The sequence below is a fragment of the Bactrocera neohumeralis genome, chromosome 2, assembly GCF_024586455.1.
Source record: "Bactrocera neohumeralis isolate Rockhampton chromosome 2, APGP_CSIRO_Bneo_wtdbg2-racon-allhic-juicebox.fasta_v2, whole genome shotgun sequence".
NCBI classification, from domain to species: Eukaryota; Metazoa; Arthropoda; class Insecta; order Diptera; family Tephritidae; genus Bactrocera; species Bactrocera neohumeralis.
In genome coordinates, this window is record NC_065919.1 from 36,707,173 (window position 1) to 36,732,182 (window position 25,010).

Consider the following 25,010-nt stretch of genomic DNA (forward strand, 5'->3'; position numbering starts at 1 on the left):
GAAATATCCCCTACATAGGGTTGTGCGCTGGGTTTGGGACCCGCCACGTAAAAAAAAACACCCCCAATGAATAGTCCTGCTCTCTGAGAGCACTCGTCAACAACTCGGTATAAGGGAACTGTGGGACGGCATTTCAAACTCTTTACGCACAGCTGCAACCGAAACCATTGGTTTTCGGAAAGTGCAAAAGAACAGCTGGTATGACGAGGAGTGTCGTCTCGCAGCGGAGAGAAAACAGGCTGCCTACTTCGCAACGTTACGATCGACCACAACACGTGCGGGATGGGATAGATACCGAGAGTTGAAGAGGGAAGCGAGACGCATTTGTAGACAGAAAAAGAAGGAGGCCGAAATGCGTGAGTACGAAGAGCTCGATAAGCTGGCCGACAGGGGTAATGCTCGAAAATTCTACGAAAAAATGCGGCGGCTTACAGAAGGTTTCAAGACCGGAGCATACTCTTGTAGAACCCCCAAAGGTGATCTAGTCACCGATGCCCAGAGCATACTTAGATTATGGAGGGAATACTTCTCCAGCCTGCTGAATGGCAGTGAATGCACAATACCAGGAGAAGGCGAACCCGATTTCCCAATCGATGACGATGAAGCAGACGTTCCATTACCCGACCATGAAGAAGTTCGAATAGCAATTGCCCGCCTGAAAAACAACAAAGCGGCAGGGGCCGACGGATTACCGGCCGAGCTATTCAAACACGGCGGCGAAGAATTGATAAGGAGCATGCATCAGCTTCTTTGTAAAATATGGTCGGACGAAAGCATGCCCAACGATTGGAATTTAAGTGTGCTATGCCCAATCCATAAAAAAGGAGACCCCACAATCTGCGCCAACTACCGTGGAATTAGCCTCCTCAACATCGCATATAAGGTCCTATCGAGCGTATTGTGTGAAAGATTAAAGCCCACCGTCAACAAACTGATTGGACCTTATCAATGTGGCTTTAGACCTGGAAAATCAACAACCGACCAGATATTCACCATGCGCCAAATCTTGGAAAAGACCCGTGAAAGGAGAATCGACACACACCACCTCTTCGTCGATTTCAAAGCTGCTTTCGACAGCACGAAAAGGAACTGCCTCTATGCCGCGATGTCTGAATTTGGTATCCCCGCAAAACTAATACGGCTGTGTAAACTGACGTTGAGCAACACGAAGAGCTCCGTCAGAATAGAGAAGGACCTCTCCGAGCCGTTCGATACCAAACGAGGTTTCAGACAAGGCGATTCCCTATCGTTTGACTTTTTCAACCTACTTCTGGAGAAAATAGTTCGAGCTGCAGATCTTAGTAGAGAAGGTACCATCTTTTATAAGAGTGTACAGCTGCTGGCGTATGCTGATGATATTGATATCATCGGCCTTAACACCCGCGCCGTTAGTTCTGCTTTCTCCAGACTAGACAAGGAAGCAAAACAAATGGGTCTGGCAGTGAACGAGGGCAAGACGAAATATCTCCTGTCATCAAACAAATAGTCGTCGCACTCGCGACTTGGCACTCACGTCACTGTTGACTGTCATAACTTTAAAGTTGTAGATAATTTCGTCTATTTAGGAACCAGTATTAACACCACCAACAATGTCAGCCTGGAAATCCAACGCAGGATTGCTCTTGCCAACAGGTGCTACTTCGGACTGAGTAGGTAATTGAGAAGTAAAGTCCTCTCTCGACGAACAAAAGCCAAACTCTATAAGTCGCTCATAATTCCCGTCCTGCTATATGGTGCAGAGGCTTGGACGATGTCAACAACTGATGAGTCGACGTTGCGAGTTTTCGAGAGAAAAGTTCTGCGAAAGATTTATGGTCCTTTGCGCGTTGGCCACGGCGAATATCGCATTCGATGGAACGATGAGCTTTACGAGATATACGACGACATTAACATAGTTCAGCGAATTAAAAGACAGCGGCTACCTGGCTAGGTCATGTTGTCCGAATGGACGAAAACACACCAGCTCTGAAAGTATTCGACGCAGTACCCGCCGGAGGAAGCAGAGGGAGAGGAAGACCTCAACTCCGCTGTTGTTAACGCGGCTATAATCGCGTAAGCGGTGTCTACGCCAATTAAGAAGAAGAAGAATATGTAAAAAATAAAGTAATGCTTTATGTAGATTTGCGCAAGGACAAATCTACCTCTGCCATTACCTACTAGATCTAATTTACTGAATATCTAAATGTAGATAGATTGTAAATAAAGTAAATAAAAAAAAAAAATATTGAGACCAAATAACAACAAGTAAAAAAAGGTATAACGATCATTTCATACTCTTGCAACTTGCAAGGATTAAAGGCAGGAACCACGTTCATGTATATAAAGCTTGTTAGTTATATGGGGCAGAACTAACCACGCCATTAGTTTTGCTTTCTCCAGAATAGATAAGGCATTTGCTTCGGGTCTGGTGGTGAACGAGGGTAAGACGAAATATCTCCTGTCATCAAACAAACAATCGTCGCACTAGCGACTAGGCACCCACGTCACTGTTGACAATCACTTCGAAGTTGTAGATTATTTCGTCTATTTTGGAACCAGCATCAACACCAACAACAACGTCAGCCTCAAAATCCAACGCAGGATAACTTTTGCCAACAGGTGCTACTTCGAACTAAGTAGGCAATTGAAAAGTTAAATCTTCTCTCGACAGACAAGAACCAAACTCTATAAGTCATTCATTATTCCCGTCCTGCCATTTGGTGCAGAGGCATGGACGATGACAACAACTGATGAGTTGACGTTGCGCGTTGGACATGTCGAATATCGCATTCGATGAGACGATGAGCTGTATGAGATATGCGACGACATTGACATAGTTCAGCGAATTAAAAGTCGTCCGCTCTGAAAGTATTCGACGCGGTAGCCGCCGGAGGAAGCAGAGGAAGACCTCCACACCGTTGGAAGGACCAGGTGGAGAAAGACCTGGCTTCTCTTGGAATCTCCAATTGGCGCCACGTAGCGAAAAGAAGAAACGACTGGGGCGCTGTTGTTAACTCGACTATAACCGCGTCAGCGGTTTCTAGGCCAGTAAAGAAGAAGAAGTTATATGGGGTTTACACGGATTTTATTTATTCTAAGCACAAATACCTACCGTTATAAAACGAAGCACGTTATCTCATTTTATTAAGATAACTCACATATTACCTGATGTATGCGATATGAAGTCACCCATTTTTGACACACAGATATACTACTGAGGGGAACGGATTCTCTCAAAATTTCAATTATTTGCCTGATACATTGACCGATGTTTTCGGTAAAAAGTTCGCTATATGCACTGGGTCCACATATTCACTGCCTAGGGGCTTGAGCAGGTATAGGTGCCACACCTCAAATGCACTATTTAGGCAAAGTTTTGTCCTGATATAATTATTCATTATTGATTTGTATACTGGGTTATGATGGTTTCAAATGGAATTTAAAATTGTGTTATATAGGAAGTAGGCGTGGCTGTAGTCCGATTTAAAAAAGACAAAAAGAATTTTGAACAAAATAATATAAAAGCATTTCAATAAAATTAAAAAAAAACTGTCTAGAAACTAGAAATCCTTCCATTCATCTACTTTATTTCTATATGTTCTAAGCACACTTCCATATAATGATTTTATATGTTTACACATTATAAATTTCCATAGGCTTTTGATTTATATAAATTATATATGCCAGCTCGTACATAATATACATATGTTCAATGTTTTGTCAGAACTCAATTTTTTGTTTACAAAACGTATTTTACTAATAACAGTATAATTTTTGTGCCTAAAATTGTTTAAATTGAACATGAAAATAGTTAAATGACAATAAAAACAATTGTTTTATTCAGTTACCTTTCACTAGTCAAAAACATGGTCTAACAAGTAAGGAAGGGCTAAGCTCGGGTGTCACCGAACATTTTATACTCTCGCATGATAAAGTTATAATCGAGATTTCATTATCCGTCATTTACATATTTTTTTTATTTTGCTGTAAAATTAATTAGATTAGATCAATTTGTGTACTTTGAGTATTGAATTGTATTTTCATTTCCTAATTTATATATTATACAGAGAAGGCATCAGATGGAATTCAAAATAGCGTTATATTGGAAGAAGGCGTGGTTGTGAACCGATTTCACCCATATTTCGTACATGTCATCAGGGTGTTTAGAAAATATTATATACCGAATTTCATTGAAATCGGTAGAGTAGTTCCTGAGATATGGTTTTTGGTCCATAAGTGGGCGACGCCCCGCCCATTTTCAATTTAAAAAAGCCTGTGTGCAGCTTCCTTCTGCCATTTCTTCCGTAAAATTTAATCTTTCTGACGTTTTTTGTTAGTCGGTTAACGCACTTTTAGTGATTTTCAACATAACGTTTATATCGGAGGTGGGCGTGGTTATTATCCGATTTATTCAATTTTTGAACTATATATGGAAATGCCTGAAGGAAACGACTCTATAGAGTTTGGTTGACATAGCTATAGTAGTTTCCGAGATATGTATAAAAAACTTAGTAGGGGGCGGGACCACGCCCACTTTTCCAAAAAAATTACGTCCAAATATGCCCCTCCCTAATGCGATCCTTTGTGCCAAATTTCACTTTAATATCTTTATTTATGGCATTTTGTGGGCGTGGCAGTGGGCCGATTTTGCCCATCTTCGAACTTAACCTTCTTATGGAACCAAGGAATACCTGTACCAAGTTTCATCATGATATCTCAATTTTTACTCAAGTTACAGCTTGCACGGACGGACGGACGGACAGACGGACGGTCACCCTGATCACTTTGGTATATATAACCCTATATCTGACTCTTTTAGTTTTAGGACTTACAAACAACCGTTATGTGAACAAAACTATAATACTCTCCTTAGCAACATTGTTGTGAGAGTATAAAAATACCACTAGTATTGATGGTCTAGTGTAAGTAGAGCATATGGTGGACTAAACAAAGTTGTTTGGTGAGTGTCTTTATGTTATGCAGCGTTGGACCAGATGTAGTCATGTCCAATGACATCGCAATATTGTAACTATAGATTTTCCATATGCTTGGAACACTTCGGTCACTAGTGTTGGTTATTACGAAGCGTAATCCGTCCTAGTGCATAATGTGGTCCTACGTTTTGCAGGGTACAAATACACATACATATGTACATATATTGGAACTAGGTCCACTATTGTACAATATGGAAAACAGGTGGGCTTAATAGCAGCAGATATATTAAGACACACGAATACACATATAACCGCTTGAATAATTTATTTGCACAATTTGTTTATCTTTTATAGCACGCACAATTCGCTTTTACTTTAAAATATTTTGCACATTTTTATCATATACCTTATATACGAATATGTAAATAGAAAGCATAATTAAACTATTACACACACAGTGAACTGGTTTGGAGTCTCGAAATATAATATTTCCACAATGCTGCAAATCTCTTGAAATAATAAAAGTTTTGGTTTTAAAGAAAACACAAACCACAATGCATACCATATTGGTTACTTATACATACATATACATATATATATGTATGTACATAAATAGTCAAATAAATTATTTTAGCTTTTCGCTTTTTCCTTCCTTTTAAAAAATTGTATATTCGTCTTTCCTATTTCAGCATGTTAATATTGGGCAGTCTTTTCGTCTCCATAAATTTCACAAATTCCATTGGTGGCTTGCGTGGCACTCCTCCCTTTTTATACAAAAATTTCAAAATATAGCGAATTTCTTTATTATTTTCACTCATTTTTGAAAAGCTGTAACTTTTTTTCAACTTGCTGAATTTAATTTTTTTTGTTAAACTACCCAATATACCTATGGTACGTATACTACATTCAAAATTTGATATGAGTTTTTATCTAATATCTCACTAAAAGTTGGCGGGACCCCGTCCATTGTCGTTTTTTATATCGATTTGCAAGCAAATCTGCTATCATAATAGCAAAATTTATCCGTTGGGTGTTGTTATGCGATTACACTTTACCACTGTATCGAGGAGAATTCTGAAAAGAAATGTATGCACTAATCTTGATTAATAAAGCTGTATTAGTTTGTGAGATGTGCTCAATCAAACATTACGTATACATTTATATTGTGTGTCCGAATTTGTGGCTTTGACCTGGCAAATCAACAACCGCCCAGATATTCACCATGCGCCAAATTTTTGAAAAGACCAGTGAAAGGAAAGTCGACACACACCATCTCTTCGTCGATTTCAAAGCTGCTTTCGACAGCACGAAAAGAAGCTGCCTTTATGCCGCGATGTCTGAATTTGGTATCCCCGAAAAACTAATACGGCTGTGTAAACTGACGTTGAGCAACACCAAAAGCTCCGCCAGGATCGGGAAGGACCTCTCCGAGCCGTTCGATAGCAAACGAGGTTTCAGACAAGGCGACTCCCTATCGTGCGACTTCTTCAACCTGCTTCTGGAGAAAATAGTTCGAGCTGCAGAACTAAATAGAGAAGGTACCATCTTCTATAAGAGTGTACAGCTGCTGGCGTATGCCGATGATATTGATATCATCGGCCTCAACACCCGCGCCGTTAGTTCTGCTTTCTCTAGGCTGGACAAGGAAGCACAGAAAATGGGTCTGGCAGTGAACGAGGGCAAAACGAAATATCTCCTGTCATCAAACAAACAGTCGTCGCACTCGCGACTTGGCTGTCACGTCACTGTTGACAGTCATAACTTTGAAGTTGTAGATAATTTCGTCTATTTAGGAACCAGCATTAACAGCACCAACAATGTCAGCCTGGAAATCCAACGCTCTTCCATTGCATCCATTGCTTTTGCCAACAGGTGCTACTTCGGACTGAGTAGGCAATTGAGAAGTAAAGTCCTCTCTCGACGAACAAAAACCAAACTCTATAAGTCACTCATTATTCCCGTCCTGCTATATGGTGCAGAGGCTTGGACGATGACAGCAACCGATGAGTCGACGTTACGAGTTTTAGAGAGAAAGGTTCTGCGAAAGATTTATAGTCCTTTGCGCATTGGCCCCGGCGAATATCGTATTCGATGGAACGATGAGCTCTACGAGATATACGACGACATTGACATACTTCAGCGAATTAAAAGACAGCGGCTACGCTGGCTGGGTTATGTTGTCCGAATGAACGAAAACACTCCAGCTCTGAAAGTATTCGATGAAGTACCCGCCGGAGGAAGCAGAGGGAGAGGAAGACCTCAACTCCGCTTTGTTAACGCGGCTATAATCGCGTAAGCGGTGTCTACGCCAATAAAGAAGAAGAAGTCTGAAATTGTTGTGTTTAATTTATAAATGAAAAATGTTCCTTTTCGTGAGCACTACAGTTCTTGATCTGATACTCTTTTTCCCCTTCGCGGTGACCATGATTAATAGGTGATTATCTGCAATCAAATAAGATAACAATTTACTAAGTACTTTACATCATTACGCGGTCCTTGTACGAAGGATTTGACAAAAAAAAACAGTTCTACATACTTTTTCAAACCAAAAAAACTTCCTTTTCAAATGAAAATACTTTCGTTCAAGTGCAAGATATTGCAGTTTTTAAGTAACCTAAAAAAATTAGATCGATAGGACAAATGGTCGTTGAGAAACTTTGATCACAGCAACGAATCTATATGAAATTTGAAGATATTTATCTCAAAAGGATATATGTACTTAAGGAAACTTAATAGATAAGTTTAAATTTTTCGACCAATACAAGTATATATAGCCCTCAATTACTAGCAGAGCCGCAAACACTTCTGAAGCTAGCTTCTTCCTACTATTTACCCAATACAACTGCCTTACTGCCACTTGTCAGTTCACACGCATATTATTGCCATTTTGTTTAAATACTTGCAAAATTCAAAAAAGTGGTGAAGTTCATTGGCCTTTAAAAAGAAATGCAGACAAATGCCTACACACACATTTCATAGCTGCAAGCAAACTTTAGACATGCAATATACAAATATAAGTTAAAATTGGCCTTCATTGTGGTATTTAATATATACCATATACTATATGTATACTTAGTTATAGAGATAAGTAATCACCAATCGTAAAGTCATAACAACAAAATTTGTGATGAGATTGAAAGCCTTTACTTACTCCAAAATAATTTCGAATATTTCTGTTTTACTGTTTAGATGCTTAGACAGGGTGTTTACATGTATTTGTGATATTAAATAATGAATGCGCTATATATATGTATACATATACATACATATAAATAAATTATACATAAATACGTACATACTTACGCACTTTTTAGCTAAAATAAAATATATTGAAATATTTGTATTCAATGCATGACTACAACCCCAGCGAGTATTTGTGAGCAATTTTCCCAACGAATATATAATTTCCCAACTATATTTATAAATTCACTTTATTTATCGTACGATTTAAATTCGCGCCTGATTTCAGTTTATAACTATGTTACTAAACCCTAAGATTTATTAAAAATCTAACATAGAGTGCATAGTGCAACTATGGTATTTGTGTACTCTTCTTCTTCTTTATTTGCGCTAGGCGCTTCTAGGCACTGCGCCAGTCCTTTTAGATTTTGTTTTTTTGTCGACTTTACTTCTCAATTGACAGCTCAGTCTGAAGTAGCACCTGTTGGCAAGAGCTATTCTGCGTTGGATTTCGAGGCTGACGTTCTTGTTGGGGTTAATGCTGGTTCCAAGATAGGTGAAACTATTTCCGACTTCAAAGTTATAACTATCAACAGTGTTTCTTTGATGACAGGAGATATTTCATTTTGCGCTCGTTTACTACCAGACCCATTTGCTTCCCTTCCTTATCCAGTCTGGAGAAAGCTGAACTAAGGACGCGTTTGTTGAGGTCACAGATGTCAATATCAATTGTACACTCTTGTACCTTCTCTATTCAGCTCTGCAAGGCTGGAAGCACACTCATAAGGTCCAATCAGTTTGTTGACGGTGGGCTTTAAACTTTCACACAGTACGCTCGATAGAACCTTATATGTGATGTTGAAGATTGTGGTGTCTCTCTTTTTACGGATTGGGCATAGTACACTTAAATTCCAATCGTCAAACTTGCTTTCGCTCGACCCTGTTCTACAAAGAAGCTGATGCATGCCCCTTATCAGGTTTTCACCGCCGTATTTGAATAGCTCCGCTAGCAATATATCGGTCTCCGCCACTTTGTTGTTCTTAAGACGGGTAATTGCTGTTCGAACTTCATCATGGTCGGGCAGTGGAACGTTTGCTCCATCGTCATCGATTGGGGAATAGAGTTCACCATCTCCAGGTGTTAAGCTTTCACTGCCATTGAGCAGGCTGGAGAAGAATTCAGTATGCTCTGGCCATGAGTCACTAGATCACCTCTGGTGGTTCTACAAGAGTATACTCCGGTCTTAAAACCAGACTTGAAGACTTCTTTTTGTCGTCCTATCTTTGTCTCTAATCAGATGTAAATATTGTTCGCACTGAAAGAATTGTAAAAATTGATTTTCCATTTGGCATTTAAAACGAAAAACCAAATGAATTCGGATTTGAGCTCGAAAGATGTCCCGGTTTTTGAACACTGCTCAGAAAAACCTCCGTACAAATTTAAAGTTAGGTAAAATTGTTACGTCAAAGATAGAAAGTCCAAGTGATATTAAGGTCTGTAAACTAAATCATTTTCATTCAAAGTACAGCATATATATTTTTAGATAAAATGGCTGAACTCTGAAAAAAAATATGGCAAAGAGTTCAGAGTTAGATTTTGTGATTGTATCCAGTACACACCGATTTGATATTTCAAAATCCAATTTTAGCACTAAATAAAGAATTACATGTCGTGTATTATGTACCACATTTCCATCTCGAGGCTTATCCTTTATGATAACGTCAGGGCCAGGCCAAGGACCTGCATAGTGTGCAAACAACCGTAAAACTTCTCTCTTCTAAAGTAAGATAAAGTTAATTCAGCGGAATTGAGATCATGCACAGAGGATAATGAGACGCTGGAACATTATCTTTGCGAATGAATGCCCAGTCTTCAGCCGGATGAGACAGCATATATTCCAGGGCTCCCAATGTACCAGGGCAGGGCAGATGGGGAGAAGATCAAATTTCTTACCAAATACACTGAGAAGCTGAATAAAGTTTAATTTGGTTACCAGTTAACGTATTTCTTATTATAGTATCTTATCAAAATATCCTTAACTAACAAACATCAAAACAACCTTTTGTTTTAGTGAACAGAATGCATCAAAACAACCTTGAGTTTAAATACCACAACAACCTTATCTTAGAACAAAAGAAATGTATCTAAGCATACTTCATGCAAAAATTAACTAACGCAATGGATCTAATGATGGCCTAAGTACGGTCCTGCGCTTCCCTTTTCTACTATCCAACCATTTATTTAGCTTATTCGAAAAGTAAAGTGAAGCGTAGAGGCCTAATATTTTCGTCAGTTATAAAATTTCAGTGCTTTTGTAGCCATTTCTAATATGTTTACTAAATTACATAACCAATCATTCTTTTATCAATTACACAACTGCTCCTGAAATCCTTCCACCGATGGTGTTTTACCGTATCTAACTTCACTAAAACATTCTTATAAATATTTCGTGAGCAAAAAACTCTATATTTCTTAAGTATTGCTCTACTTACCTAATTAGTCTCATAACATATTTCATTTGTCTCCAACATCCAGAGCCGGGTTTAGTTAAAATACCGCCTTGGGAACTGTAAAAATTACAATTACTATTTTCAGCCTATATAAATCGTGATATAACTTATTATAAAAGTTCAATTCTTAGCTGAAATAAATGTACAATGAATCAGTTAAACTTTATTCATTGTTTTCTTGTATCAGAAAAATCGCATCATTTACAGTTTTCCACTTAAAAAAATCTCAATGTCGTCAACCAAAACAAGTAGGGAAGAGCTGAGTTCGGGAACATTTCATACTACTACAAAGATCAAAGCCGACAAAATACCTCCAGATATGAGCAAAACTTTATTTTAAAATTGTTGCGAAAGAATTCAACATTCATAATGAAAGCTTAGCATTTCCATATTACGTATAGGTACATATTTGGGAAATAGACGTAGTATTGACTCGATAATATCTGTTTTTTGGCAATACAACACATCACTAAGAGAAATAGATTTCTGAGTTTTATTAAGGTATTTCAGAAAATAATCATCTCTGAGTTTCTATAATATATCTCGCAGATTGGCCTATGTTTTCAATAAAAAGTTCGCAGTAGCAACTAGGGTCCATATATTCGGTAGCTGGTCCGATTTGTATAGGTTTTGGTCATAAGCTGGACCACTTCAAAGGCAGTGTTTGTGCTAACTTTTAACCCGATATATCCTTGGTGTTTAACTTGTATACTGGAAATTGAAAAAATCAGAAGGAATTTAAAAATGTGTTATATATGGTTGTAGTCTTCGCACTGCAGCATAGAAAGATTAGAATAAGGCCACATTTCAAATTTGGTGCCACGCCCATCATCAAGTTTTGAAAACGGCGACTATAACGCCCTCTTCTACGATCAAGAATGCAAAATTTTATGTTTCTGGCGTATTATTTGTAGATTCATCGCTCTATTATATTGCTACAGGTACTAGTTTTGTTGAACTAACGGTTGTTTGTACCATCTAAAATTAATCGAGATAGATACATATGTATATGCAGAATGTCTGACGGTCCTGCTGTCCTTGAAAATATACGTGTTCCTTCGTCGAATTGAGAGGACTAGTTGATAGATGAGCGTAATCGAAATACTTTTACGCCTAAAAAACGCTTTTACTCGTACTCTAAAACCTATAAGTTGTATAACCAAGCCGAAAATTAAGTTACAAAACTGTAATTTTATACAAGGCATCGCAATGACCAAGGCCACTGCTGATTTCAAAATTTATAAAAGTGGGCGTGACTTCCCTCCTAATACGCTTAATGTATCTGTATATCTCGCAAACCATTCAATATACATATATCACCCGAATTTACAAAGAATAAATTATTTTGACTCCTCTTGCGACAGTGTGAAAATGGATGAAATCGGATGGTAACAAAAAACTAACAAAATTGCGATAAATCAAACTAAATGCGACAGAGACATTAAAGCTTACTTCCAGGATGGCACAATAGGGCTTTATACGAGCAGATGACAAATTGGAACGGTAAACGTGATACCGCCTAATTTTAGGTGAAATCACATATCTCCAAGCCTACCCGACCAATTTCAACCAAGTATATATGGTATATAGGATTATATAGGCATTCCTCAATTACAGTGTTAAAATGGCGGAAATCTTGCTTCCCATATAACACAATTCAAAATTCCACCTGTTCTTTCACTTTTGTTATACAAATGAAGAATCAATCAAAGTATCGAGATAAAACCTTTGAGATGTACTACCTATAAATAAAAACTGTGCAAATCTGATTCAGATACCCAGATACCGGAAATGTGGACCCAAGAGCCTATGTCTATCTTTTTACCGCAAATGTCGTCTAATGTGTAATTGAAGTCCAGGGATAATGCTTTTCTGGCAAATGTAGGTTTGTTTGTCAAAAATGGGTGAATCGGTCAATACTTCTCTTAGCCCCCAGAAATTTCATTTTATTAGTATGAGGCATGTTAAAACAAGTAGTATATAGTATTGGTAAAAATAGATAAAATCGGGCCGATACTACTCCCAACTGCCATATACTACATTTGTATAATGATTTCCATTTTTCTAACAAACCTCAAACAACCCACGCTCCTTTTAGGGCTGTTTATTTCATTCTGTAGATGGACCATGAACTATCTAAGCGGTCGGCAATCATTCGTACTGTTTCGATAACAAAGCTGTAAGTTAAGAAGAATTAAACAAGCGGTTAAGCATGATAGTGTCTTCTCCGCGCTACTCTTTAACTTCTCTATTTCGAAACCCTCTATACCACCAGAATCTCATACGCTAATGATTGTACGTTATTAACGTCAGGCAATGGAATCGATGGGATGTCTTCGAAAGTGAACACATATCTCTTCTTCTCTGCAAAGAGCTTTCCACTCTGCCCAACTAAATCCACATTGACCATATTCAATAACTGGGCTAAGGAGTATAGACTGGATCTTAACAACCCTAAGAATTTAAGTGCCGCAACAAAGTCCTTAAGTCGCTGGACAATAGCTCATGGGAAAGAGGAAAGAGCCGTCCTTGATGCCATCTTCTTAAAGCCGAGCCGCCTCCTGAGAACATCAAAAGAATGATTTCATTGATTACGTCGACGACATCGAACATTACGCTGACTAGATTTCGGAGGCAACAAAGACGCGCATTGACCGCCCCTATTGCAAATGAAAAGCTTGAGTTGCTGGGCCTACCGTTAAAGACTTCAATGACAACCAACCCGAACCTTACCACACAAGCGGGAACTAGATAACCGCTACAACTACAACAACAAAATTATTATCTTATATATCGTCTCCTCAATATAACAATAGCGTATGTGCTCATACGCCATTATTTTTTTATTGCATATTTAGAATCTCCATCATTGATTCTATGTCTGGTCAAAATTTCGTCAAATTCTACTTCCACAAAGTGGGTCAAAATGTCATTGGAAAAAATGGTGTATAATTTCATGTTCAAAAATTTCCTTCAATAAGTGTATAAGCTCATATGCGCTATTTTGCTTCAAATTGCCACTGCAAAGTTGTTAAAAGAATAATAGGGTATGCGCATTATACTCCATTTTAGCCTGTAGAAATAAATACAATTTATCAAAACTTTAACTCATAAAATAGCTTATAATAATATACACTATTGTTTGAGAAATAGTTTTATTCCGACCATTTCCATACTCCACATAAGCTGTTTTATTTTCAATACAAATTCGAAAGTTTTATCAGAAATTTACAAGAGTAGTAGCCTATGCGATTTTTACGTTGTTTTGACTACATGAATGCCAAGGAAATATTGTAGTCATTTGAAATTTCAACTTGCAAATTCATTTCGCAGAGAAAGTTTGTTCATTAAAAATATGGATTTTAAACATCTGAGTGAGTATCGTCTTTTATATAATGTAAGTGAAGTAAGTAAGGTAAATATCAACAGGCTGTGACACGAAACCACCAGTCGTTGTGGAAATTGCTCCAAAGACTGATGAGTTTGATTTCGCTGTGGGATTGCCGGACATAGAGATACCTCAAACAGATGAAGAGAATGGTACAGACTTCTCTGCAGAATCGTCGGACGAGTATGTCCCCGATTCGGATGATGATGCACTGGCTTTGGCAGATGAAGTAGATAATTCAGTGATAAAGACAGCAGATGTAGTTTTAGAAGAAATCACAGACTGTGGTGATACTTATATCAATAACAAGAATGAAAATGGTAGAAATATACTTACGCGAAAGAGAAAGGTGAGTACAGCAAACAGCTTTTGAGAAATATTGTTTGGGTCTAGCCACGTCTAACTCTGAAATATTTCGGATCAATAGATTGAAAGTCATAAATGGGTGCAGAATAAAAGGAAGTATCATCCCAACAAAGGGAACCCGTATGTCACTAAGAGTGGCAAAAGAGTTGAAGAACGTGTTCCGAAACCCATTGACTGTAAGTGCCGCCATAATTGCACAGAAAACTTCTCAGAAGAAGAGCGCACAGAGATCAATGCAGAATATTAGAATTTAGGCGACTATTCGAGGCAGCGACTGTTCCTGGCCAATTGCGTGAAAATTGAGAAGTGCAAAAAGACGTTGACAATTGGATCACGGCGGGCGAACACATTTAATTATACTCTCAAAGCCAAACAGGTATGCAAGAAGTTTTTTTTAAATACTTTGAACTTGTCAGACGGCGCAATATCTGTGTTAGCCAAGAAGATGTGCCAAAATGAATTTACTGATAAGAGGGGTTAACCTGGCCACCAGAGAAAATTAGACGAAGAGACAGTTGCGCTTATCAAACAGCACATCGAGTCATTTCCAGCCGTCGAAAGCCATTACACTCGAGCAAAAAGTCAACGACTTTATCTTGTCTCCGACTTAACAATATCAAAAATGTTCGATTTATTCAAAGAACTCCACCCGGACGCTATCATTAAAGAAAACGTTTATCGCCGGATATTTTGCATGAATTATAATTATTCTTTCCACCGTCCCTAAAAGGACACCTGCTTAACATGCGAGAGGTACAAAAACCCTGAGGACAAAGACTCATTTCAGAAAGCCTACGATGAACACATCTTAAATAAGACAAAGGCAAGAACTAACAAGGAAACTGACAAGGAATCAGCTAAAAGTAACAGTAATTTAAAAGTGTTTACTTTTGACCTCCAGTCAGTGTTAACGTCTCCTTGCAGCAATGTAAGCACGATGTATTAAGTCGAAAGTTCGCCACGTATAATAACAGATTTTACGACATTGCCAGTGGAGAAGGTTACTGTTTTCTATGGGATGGAAATCAGGGTCAACGAGGATCGGACGAAATTGGGACCACAATATGGAAAATGATGAACTCGTTAGACGAATCGGTAACCGATGTTATTCTCTACTCAGACTGCTGCGGGGGACAAAACAGAAACAGGTTCATTGCTACACTATTGATTTATATCAACAACACCTTGAAGCTTAATTCGATAACAATTAAGTACCTCCAAAGCGGACACACACAAATGGAGGCAGATTCGATGCACTCTGCAATAGAACGTGCGAAGAGAAGTATATGCGTTTATTCGCCGGAAGAATGGCCAACTATAATGAGACTGACAAGACGAAAAAACCCATATGCTGTAGAGAGGCTTCAATACAGCGATAATGATTGATCTCAAAGCCATGTTTTCGAGTTTAGGCCATAGCCTTAAGAAAAATATAAAAAATGACTCGGTAAATTGGCTTAATGTTAAATTACTCCAAGTGAACAAAATTCAACGAAAACAATTATTATACAAGGAGGAATGGGATGGAGACTTGAAAGTAATTGATATTGGTGGAACGCGAAAAACAAAAGAGGTGTTCAACTTTTCGTCTACTGGCAAATACAATAAAGAGCTGCCAATTTGTAATCGAAAGCTGCATGATCTTCAAAATTTGTGCAAAAAGAGTGTAATTCCTCGTGGCTCGCAGTCATTTTTTTTAACTTACGAGGTGGAAACAAGCGAAATTGTTTAGATGAGCCAGATGTAGCAGAGGAAGAGAATGAAGACGCATGAATTTCTAGTTATTTTTGATTTACGCAATGTAAACCTTCATTTGTCATAATTTTTTGTTTATAATAACCCAAATTGGAAAGTAATGAATAAATGACACTGAATTAACAAAACTATGAATTAATTACTGTTTTATAATGTTACAAATTGATATTTTTGAGATCAAATATTTTAATAAAAATACCGTAAAATTATTGAATAAAACAGCGTATACCATACAAAATAAAATAGTGTATCAGATACATCATAAGAATTCCTTAAAAAATAAAATGGCCTATATGGAGGACTTGCGCTTTGAATAACATAACTATGGTCTTAAAGGATGCGTAGAATAAAAAAACTTGGTAAATTTAAAGACAAGAAATGGTATAATGTACTCATCGAAAAATCCACTATGAAGAATTTTTATTTACCGCGATATTGAGGTTTTAATAGACATCTGATTTGACAAAAACTTTAAACTCAATTTTCTCAAAACCCAAAAAAAATTATACGCTATTGTTATATTGAGGGGACGATATATAAATGTTATACCGTTATTAATTGACTAAACTATATCCTAGCTTATTTCGAGTAAAATCGAATGTTCAAAATGAAACGGTGGGTGTTCGTCCTACAAGTGAATGAAGTATGGGGGTAAAATATGAAAAACGCGAAACTTGTTAATTTTACTATTTAATTACTAGGTTAGGTTAATAGGATGTTCCTTGAGGCAAGGAAAACGAAGGAGAAAGAAACATCAAGGATTTTAATCTAAGTACGCTCAGTTGATTACCACGGTGGTACTCAAGTGATAGATCTCAGTCGGGACGTAAAAACTTTCAATACTTCTAGGTGGGTTTTTTAATATTTTTTATATACTTAGCACTAATGACAAGAACGACGAGATGTTACAATGAAATAAATACTCAAAGGTGGTCGAAATGGGATCCGCTTTTTTATGCAGATATTTGTATGCCATTTCTGATTTCATCAAAATGTCGCCCACCACGTCTCCGTTTGCATATCTACATATAGTCGTTGATGCCAATTTTCGATGAATCGGTGCAGAATTGCGGCTATAATATGCTAAATGTTATAATTATTTGAGCTCGTCGAGCGTTGCTGGTTGGTTGGCATAAGTCTTTGATTTAACATATTCTCAGGGAAAATAATCTAGAAGCGTTAAATCGCATGACCTTGGCGGCCATCTGACTGAGCCATTTTTCGAAATTATCAAGATACCAAACTTTGCACGCAATGTGTCCATATTTAGACGTGAAACATGAAGAGATGCACCGTATGGTTGCAAATAGAGAACGTTCACGATGTAACGGCATTTCCTGACTCATTTCGGAAAATTTACCCTAATAGCGACAGTTTTGTTTGTTGACGCAGTCATTAAGCCATCTGAGATAATTTTTCAGCAAACGTGAATTTGTGAATTTTTCGGAGAACTTGGACAATTTCAAAGCGTTATACCAAAGTGAAACTTGGCATGACGCAGTGGCAAACACATTGACAAAACTAACTAATTGTAATTATTAACTCACCGCTAAAATTAAGCTTTGTAACTAAATTGCTCACTTCCCACAGCCAATAACAACAGAAACCCACATCAGAATAGGAATCAATTCGTATTGTCATTCAGAAATTACTGCACAAAACTTGAAGAGTTCAAACAATTAATATTCATTTTATATACGAAATTAATCCGACTTTATTTCTTTGATTGGCGAATATGTACGTGTAATATTTATGACTTCTTAGCACAAACAACTTTTCAAAGTGCTTATATTTACAAATAAATTTTGTTTAATTTATATACTAGTGCTGTATTTTTATGATACAATATTATTGGTTATAGATACGATAATATGTATATACAAATAGTGTTTTATATTGTAGAGGAATGAAATTCAGTGTTATATTTATATTTATCTATTCATAATGGAGAACAATATATATTTTGTATATTTCTATTCTTGATTTATATTCTTGATCACATAGTTTACCATTAGTGCAAATATTGCAAAACTAATTAAAATTATTAAATTTGAATAAATTGAATGCCAATTAATTAAAGAGTTCCCTGTACTGTTTGCTCCAACTCCCCTAAGTTGTGGGTTATCAACAATACTTTCTAAACCACAAATATCACCATTGGGCAATTCATTGTTGCTGTTATTTCCTCTACTTGATCCATTTGACATTGCGGTAGACTTAGTGACAAATTTTTGTTCGTCTTCTATTCGTTTGTTAATTTCCTCACAAATTTCTGGAAACAAGTCGCGAAAGTGTTGATTTTTTAGGTTGTAAGCAAGCGATTTTTTTGCGTATTGTTGCTTTTCGTATTGAGTTGACTCTATGGATCCAAGGGTTGGTGTTGTCTCCAACTGAAATTATTTTTAAAATTCATGAGTAAATTATATTTAAACAGAATGATGTAAATAATACCATGAAACTTAGTAGACCAGTGAGTATGGTGCCAACACACCAAGTTGGGTTCCAAGTATCTGGATGGAAATCTGCAATTATAAATTGTATATAATACCGTCTTAGTTGACTTGTCTATTTAATTACCTGATATGCTTAGGCATAATCTTGTATTCGTTTTGAAGCGGCCATTTGGAGTAAGCATGTAAATTGATGGCGGTTTGAACGGAAATTCACGAGGGAAGACTAAAGTACCATGATAGTAACCACCATAATAAGGTGTATTAGCGGGGCCTTTTACTACGTAATGCCACTCAAGTATATTATTTGGCAGTGGTTCAGCTGTTATATATGGCAGGGGATCACGTTTCAGCCGCATATAGTCTTGCTTCATGCGAGATATAGCAGTAGGCTGTTTTCGACCTTTCGTTGTAACTGACATTTTTATTTTATATTCTAGAATATCGAAAAATATACATAGTTAACAATTTTATAAGAGACAAAATATTATTAAGTTAAGTTACAAATACCAATAAACTATATACTTTACTGGTAGTAGTAGTTTTTATTCTTATTTATTAATATATGTTGTTGTAACGGGTATCTAATCGCCGTTAGGATGATAAGGATAATATAGAAAGATTTTCGTCGACGTCGTGCAACGGTAAGCCTAAGAAACGTGCTGTTTCCAAGGTCGGACCAAATGGAGTGGGGTGCCAAATGAGAGGGGTTAGTGAGGCATTCAAATATATTGGATATGTCGGGGTCTCTTCTGGATAAGATAAGTTTAATCTGCTACAGTATTCAGGACGAAGCTGCGCAAGGGTCACTTTTGATTCTCGCGGCAACTCGAGGTTTTCGTCTGCAATGGGTAGTGGTTTGACTCAAGTACGTCATTCAGTGAGAGGGAGTCGGAGAAGGTGTCGATGGCTCCACTATGAATGGCGGACAGTGTTTGTCGGAAGTTAGTTGCGTCCGCGTCTTAATTTGGTTGGGTAGTAGCTTCTGCTTTTCTGCATTTCTCTTAAAATAATTTTAACCGCCTGCCATGGTTCTTGCGTTCTTCTCGCTGCCAGTTGCTCGAATTGACTTTAACCGCCTGCCATGGTTCTTGCGTTTCTATCTCTCTTATAGCTGCCAGTTGTTCAGATTGACTTTCTCAACTAACTCGTTTCTAAATAGAACTTCTGCTCTTCTCAATACATTTTGTCGACCTGCTTGCTGCTGTCTTTTCAGATCTCCCAGAGTTATGTATTTGGTAATGATTTGCTTAACAATCATCGAATGTAATTGCATAATCGTCGCTGATTTTGCAAACAAAAGGCTTCCTTTAATGACTTCTGAAGGAATAAAAGAATAAATGTGCACATTTTCACGTCTTTTTGCGCTGAGGTTCGAACGTTCTGCGAGCACATAACGAAATAGCGTTTTATATTTATATATTTACATATAGTAAATAAAAGAGGTATCACATGTTTTCATATATAACATATCTACTTTCTCCGCGATTTTATAAAATTATACAACAGTCTCTAATACTTTCACTTTAAGCTTATGGCCTTAAGAATATACATATGTATATTGTAAAATAAGATTACTGCTATAATGGGGCAGAAGAGAAATCAATCCATCCGTTCCCACGATAGTAGACGGTCGGGTCAAGTACCAGAAAAGGCACGGATTATTATCTGGCCAAGGGCTGTCCTCGAAATTACTTCAGGAATAATTTCTGCCGCTACAACAACAGAAATTAATCCATTGCACATAAGCTTTACATGGTGAATTATGTTATTTTAATATTTCTTGTTTCTCTGTATTATATATCGTGAACTTGCTATTCGTGGTACATCTTACCGTGAAATAAATTACACTATTATTAGGATGACTGAATTTTTGTAACTTGGACTGTATATAGTAAAATCAAATATTGACAAGTTTTAAATAGTCCGCCAACGGCTAAATAAAGCTTCTTGGAACGGGTATAGTAATATTTTTGTAAGATACCTCCCCTAGATATGATAATAAATTTACTACGTTTGTATCTTTAAAACAATTTTAATGTATTAACAAATAGAAACACTTTGTTTTTTTTTTCGTTGTAAAGATGTTACATGAACCGATTGTTAGTCAGCTGTCACATTTTAATCGATAGAAGTAGAAAAATTTATGCGTGTTCAAACACAATCACTTTTGTTGCGGTAAAGCGAAGTTATCTGTGAGGAGTGCGAAAAGAGGCTGCTTAAAATATTTTAATAAATTTTTATACCATGACCCTCTATCAGGTCTCCAACGCTTCCTTCTGGGTGTTTCAAGCTTCGTGGCAAACTTAACATACCCTGTATATTACTTCCATATAAAGTATATGTATAAATGTAGTATGTTGAGCTGAGTCGATTTAGCCATAACCGTCTGTCTGTCTGTCCGTCTGTATATATACGAACTAGTCCCTCAGTTTTTAAAATACCGTTTAGAAATTTTGCAAACGTCATTTTCTCTTCAAAAAGCTGCTCATTTGTCGGAACTGATACCGGACCACTATAACATACAGCTGCCATACAAACTGAACGATCGGAATCAAGTTCTTGTATGGAAAACTTTCACATTTGACAATGTATCTTCAACAAAATTGTTCAGATCGGTTAACTATAGCATATAGCTACCATACAAACTGAACGATCGGAATCAAGTTCTTGTATGGAAAACTTTCATATTTGACAATGTATCTTCACCAAATTTGGTACAGATTATTTTCTAGGGTAACAATGTAATCTCCGAAGAAATTGTTCAGATCGGTAAACTATAGCATATAGCTACCATACAAACTGAATCATCGGAACCTAGTTCTTGTATGGAAAACTTTCACATTTGACAATGCATCTTCACAAAAGTTGTCACAGGTTATTTTCTAAGGCAACAATGTAATCTCCGAAAAAATTGTTCAGATCGGTTAACTGCAGCATATAGCTGCCATACAAACTGAATGATCGGAATCAAATGCTTGCATGGGAAACTTCCTTATTTGACATCGTTTCTTCATGAAATTTGGTATGAGTTATTGCTCATAGAAATGATGTAATATCGGAAGAAATTGTTCAGATCGGTTAACTATAGCATATAGCTGCCATACAAACCGAACGATCGAAATCAAGGGCTTGTATGGAAAACTTTCGCATTTGACGTGGTATCTTCACGAAATTTGACATGGATTACCGCTTAAGGTAATAATATAATCTCCGAAAAAATGGTTCAGATCGGATTACTATAGCATATAGCTTCCATACATACTGAACACATAGTTACTAAAAGAAATGCGCCTGTGAAGGGTATATTAGCTTCGTTGCAGCCGAAGTTAATGTTTTTTCTTTTTTTTTTAGTTTAATGATTCTGGGTAGGTAGGAGTTTAACCTGCTACAGTATCCAGAACGAAGCTGCGTAAGCTTGTCGTCTGCAATTTGTGGTGGATTAATTCCGTGATTTACTGAGAGGGTAAATGGCGATCAGTACATGTCTGATGTTTGTTGCCCCCAAAGTCTGATTGACATGTCTGAAGTTTCTTCGTCTGCGTTTCACTGCATTCAGGCGTCCATATCGGTGTGGAGGAGTTAAGGACTGTCCGGCCGATTGCATGTGTGTTGCCAACAACATTTCCTTGTTGTTGTTGTTCTAACGGATATCTTATCCCCATTAGGATATCTCGGTTGTCGTCAACATCATCTAAACGGAGACCCAAGAAACGGGCTGTTTTCACGGGATTGGACCAATGAATTGTTCAATGTCGTCGACGTAAATGAGGAAAGACCTGTTGATGTTCCTAGGAGACGGTTCCGCTCCAAGCGGGTGGCTTCAGGGTGATTTCTGCGAGGAGTTCATTATGCTCTTTAACTGGGAGCATAAGCGTCCCACTATGTACATAGGTGTTCAATGGGAGACATGAGGAGGCATCCTGTCGTAGTCTGAGGTGAAGTGTTCTGAAAAGTCTGAATCTTCATCTGCCGTCCACTGCATCCAGGCGACTATATTAATGAGGCGTAGTAGGGGACCAGCTGGCCTATTACCTTGTAAGTTGCCAACAACGTTTATTTGTCCTTTTCCCATGTCGTGGCTAGCGACTTTAGGATTTTGTTGCCGCTCTGCACCTTGGCGATAATCGGGGTCGTATGATGATTGAAAGAGCATAGACTATCAAAAGTTACATCTAAAATCTAAGGGTTATTGACAGTCGGAATCTTGACGCCATTGACTGCCATATTAAGGTCAAGTCTGTACTCCTTCGTCCTGTTTGTAAATATGGTCGCTGTGGATTTAGTAGGGGAGAGTGTTAAGTTCCGTACAGAGAAGAAACGAGAAAGGTCGGAGAGATACCCGGATACCCCGGAGAGATTTACCTTTAAACACATGCCGTCGTTTCCATTGCCCAAAGTCAATATCGTACAATCATCAGTGAACGAGGTTAAGAACACACCCTCTTGTGGCTGTGGGAGTTTCGAGATGTAGAAGTTAAACAAGAGTGGGGCTTTAATTGTTCTCAGTTGGGAACTTTCTCCTCGAAACAGAACGGATGATTGACGACCGCTCAGATAGTTCATGGTGCACCTCGATGTTCTTAAGAAACGTTGTGTGGTTGACTTTGTCAAAAGCTTTTGATAAGTCCAACGCTAAGAGGATCGTCCTCTCACAGAGTCGTTGGTGGTCGAGGCGATGAACTATCTCAGCGCTTATGACGCTAAGAGTTATCTCGCGATAAAACTTCCCTTGGTTGGTTGTTGTTGTTTGGTATCTCAGGTTTTAGTTGTGGGATCAGTCTTCGGATTTTCTACACATCGGGTATTTGAGGAGTGGTCATCGAAAGGTTGGGGACATTGATTAGGTAACTTTTTCCCGTCGAGCATAGGTACTTTAGCATCAGCATGTTTATTCCATCTGGGGCAATTGATTTAGAGGATTTTGCTTTGTTGATGGCAACCTCTCATCGGTGAAAGTAAATATTGCACAGTCTTTTGGCATTGTGTGCAGCAGTCAAGTAACACATCGTTTGGCTTTGTCTACCGGTGTGTGCACTATGAATTGCCGGGTAAAATAGCACGCGCACTTCTTCGGGTCTGAAAAGGCATGGCCACTGAATTGAATTTCAACTCGGTCATCATATCTCTTCGGTTTAGACAAAGCCTTAACAGTAGTCCAAGGCTTACTTACGACGGTGGAGAGATTGAAAGATTTTAGATGCTCTATTCATATTGTCCGCTTATGTTGATTTACCATTTGCTGAATCTCCAAATTAAGATCCCTTATTCGGGGATTCCCAAAGTGATGACGGTAAGGTGTCGCGCTCATTAGGTAAAGCAGCTGCTTTTGCTGGAAAATTGGAGCGGAGTACCGCCATTCTTCCAGCCGGGATGAAGCGAACGGTATCAGCTGCGATCACCTTGTGGAATTCACGTTCGCCAACGATTACGTCCATAGGCTTGTGTAGGGCGGTAAAAGTGCTCTCGGTAAATTCTGTGAAGACGACCCAGATAGCTTTGCTAAAGTTAACGAAGGTAAAGTTTTCCACAGAAATAAAGTCGGGGTTTCTCGATTGAAATAATTATGAGCATATGATCTGATGCGATAATGCTATTTATCAGACCACCTCTACGATGGTGATATTGGGCGAGCTGCTACAGATGCGCATAATTATGGTCTTGGTTTCGGTATTTATTGTGCAGAATTTCGTATCATCTATCTGCTCCGCCAGCTCTATAATATCCGCTGCGTCCGTTCCAGCTAATTAAATCGTTTAGGTTTGTGAAAATGAATTTAAATAATTCTGAATTCTAACAATTTTTAAAAATTAAAATAAAATATAAATAAAGTATTAATCTAGGATATTTATGTAGACAATGTTATAAGTTTTCGCGTCGGGTGCAAATATGTGTAAATTCCGGGCTTAGATACACGTGAACAGGCTACATAAAGTTGACCATGAGAGAAGCATGAGTTTTCTAAATGCACTGAACTGAACCCTTTTAAATTGGAATAGAAGATCAGTGGGAATAATTGGTATCCGAGGTATTATAACTATTTCCCTTACCGACACTGGGAGGGTTTGACGAAAATCACTTAGAAATTGCTTTGATTCATCTGTAACATTTAACAATAAAGTTTTCAAAGGCTCTTTTGGTTCGCCAAGTAATGGAAGTGAAACTTTACCACCGGAACAGCACATTCCAGCAGTTTCATCTTTCTATTTAAAAGTATCGCAGTACTGACATTTTTTATTCATTGAGCCAATAACAATCAATGGATGATTATGATATTCATTTGAAGGATCATATTGAAACCCAGTACCATTAAACACAGCCCAATCATTACGCATGAAATTTAGGCGGTGCGTGGTCTGCATGTCTGCATTATGAATTCTTCTCACCTGCGATTGTTCTGGTGTTTCTATCGCTCTTATAGTTGTCTGCAGTGCAGCTTGTCTTTCT

At 37.8% G+C, this 25,010-nt stretch overlaps 1 protein-coding gene across 1 annotated transcript; it reads right to left on the reverse strand.

Annotated features, from left to right (window-relative positions):
- Positions 1–17,798: 17,798 nt before the first annotated feature.
- On the reverse strand, positions 17,799–20,657 carry LOC126761786 (ubiquitin-conjugating enzyme E2 J2-like). Its single transcript, XM_050478174.1, has 4 exons — positions 20,398–20,657; positions 18,691–18,999; positions 18,565–18,635; positions 17,799–18,503 (listed from the first exon to the last, which is right to left on the reverse strand). Exons 2-4 carry the CDS (start codon positions 18,983–18,985, stop codon positions 18,087–18,089), a joined length of 783 nt encoding a protein of 260 aa, XP_050334131.1. The 5' UTR covers positions 18,986–18,999; positions 20,398–20,657; the 3' UTR covers positions 17,799–18,086.
- Positions 20,658–25,010: the final 4,353 nt, after the last annotated feature.

What these genes read in the sequence shown, in the direction of transcription:
- LOC126761786 (XM_050478174.1), bottom strand. Translation starts at nt 18,985, where the DNA reads ATGTCAGTTACAACGAAAGGTCGAAAACAGCCTACTGCTATATCTCGC. An exon ending in ATTATGCCTAAGCATATCAG is followed by an intron (nt 18,636 to 18,690) that starts GTAATTAAATAG and finishes TTATAATTGCAG; the next exon opens with ATTTCCATCCAGATACTTGG. An exon ending in CTGGTCTACTAAGTTTCATG is followed by an intron (nt 18,504 to 18,564) that starts GTATTATTTACA and finishes AAATAATTTCAG; the next exon opens with TTGGAGACAACACCAACCCT.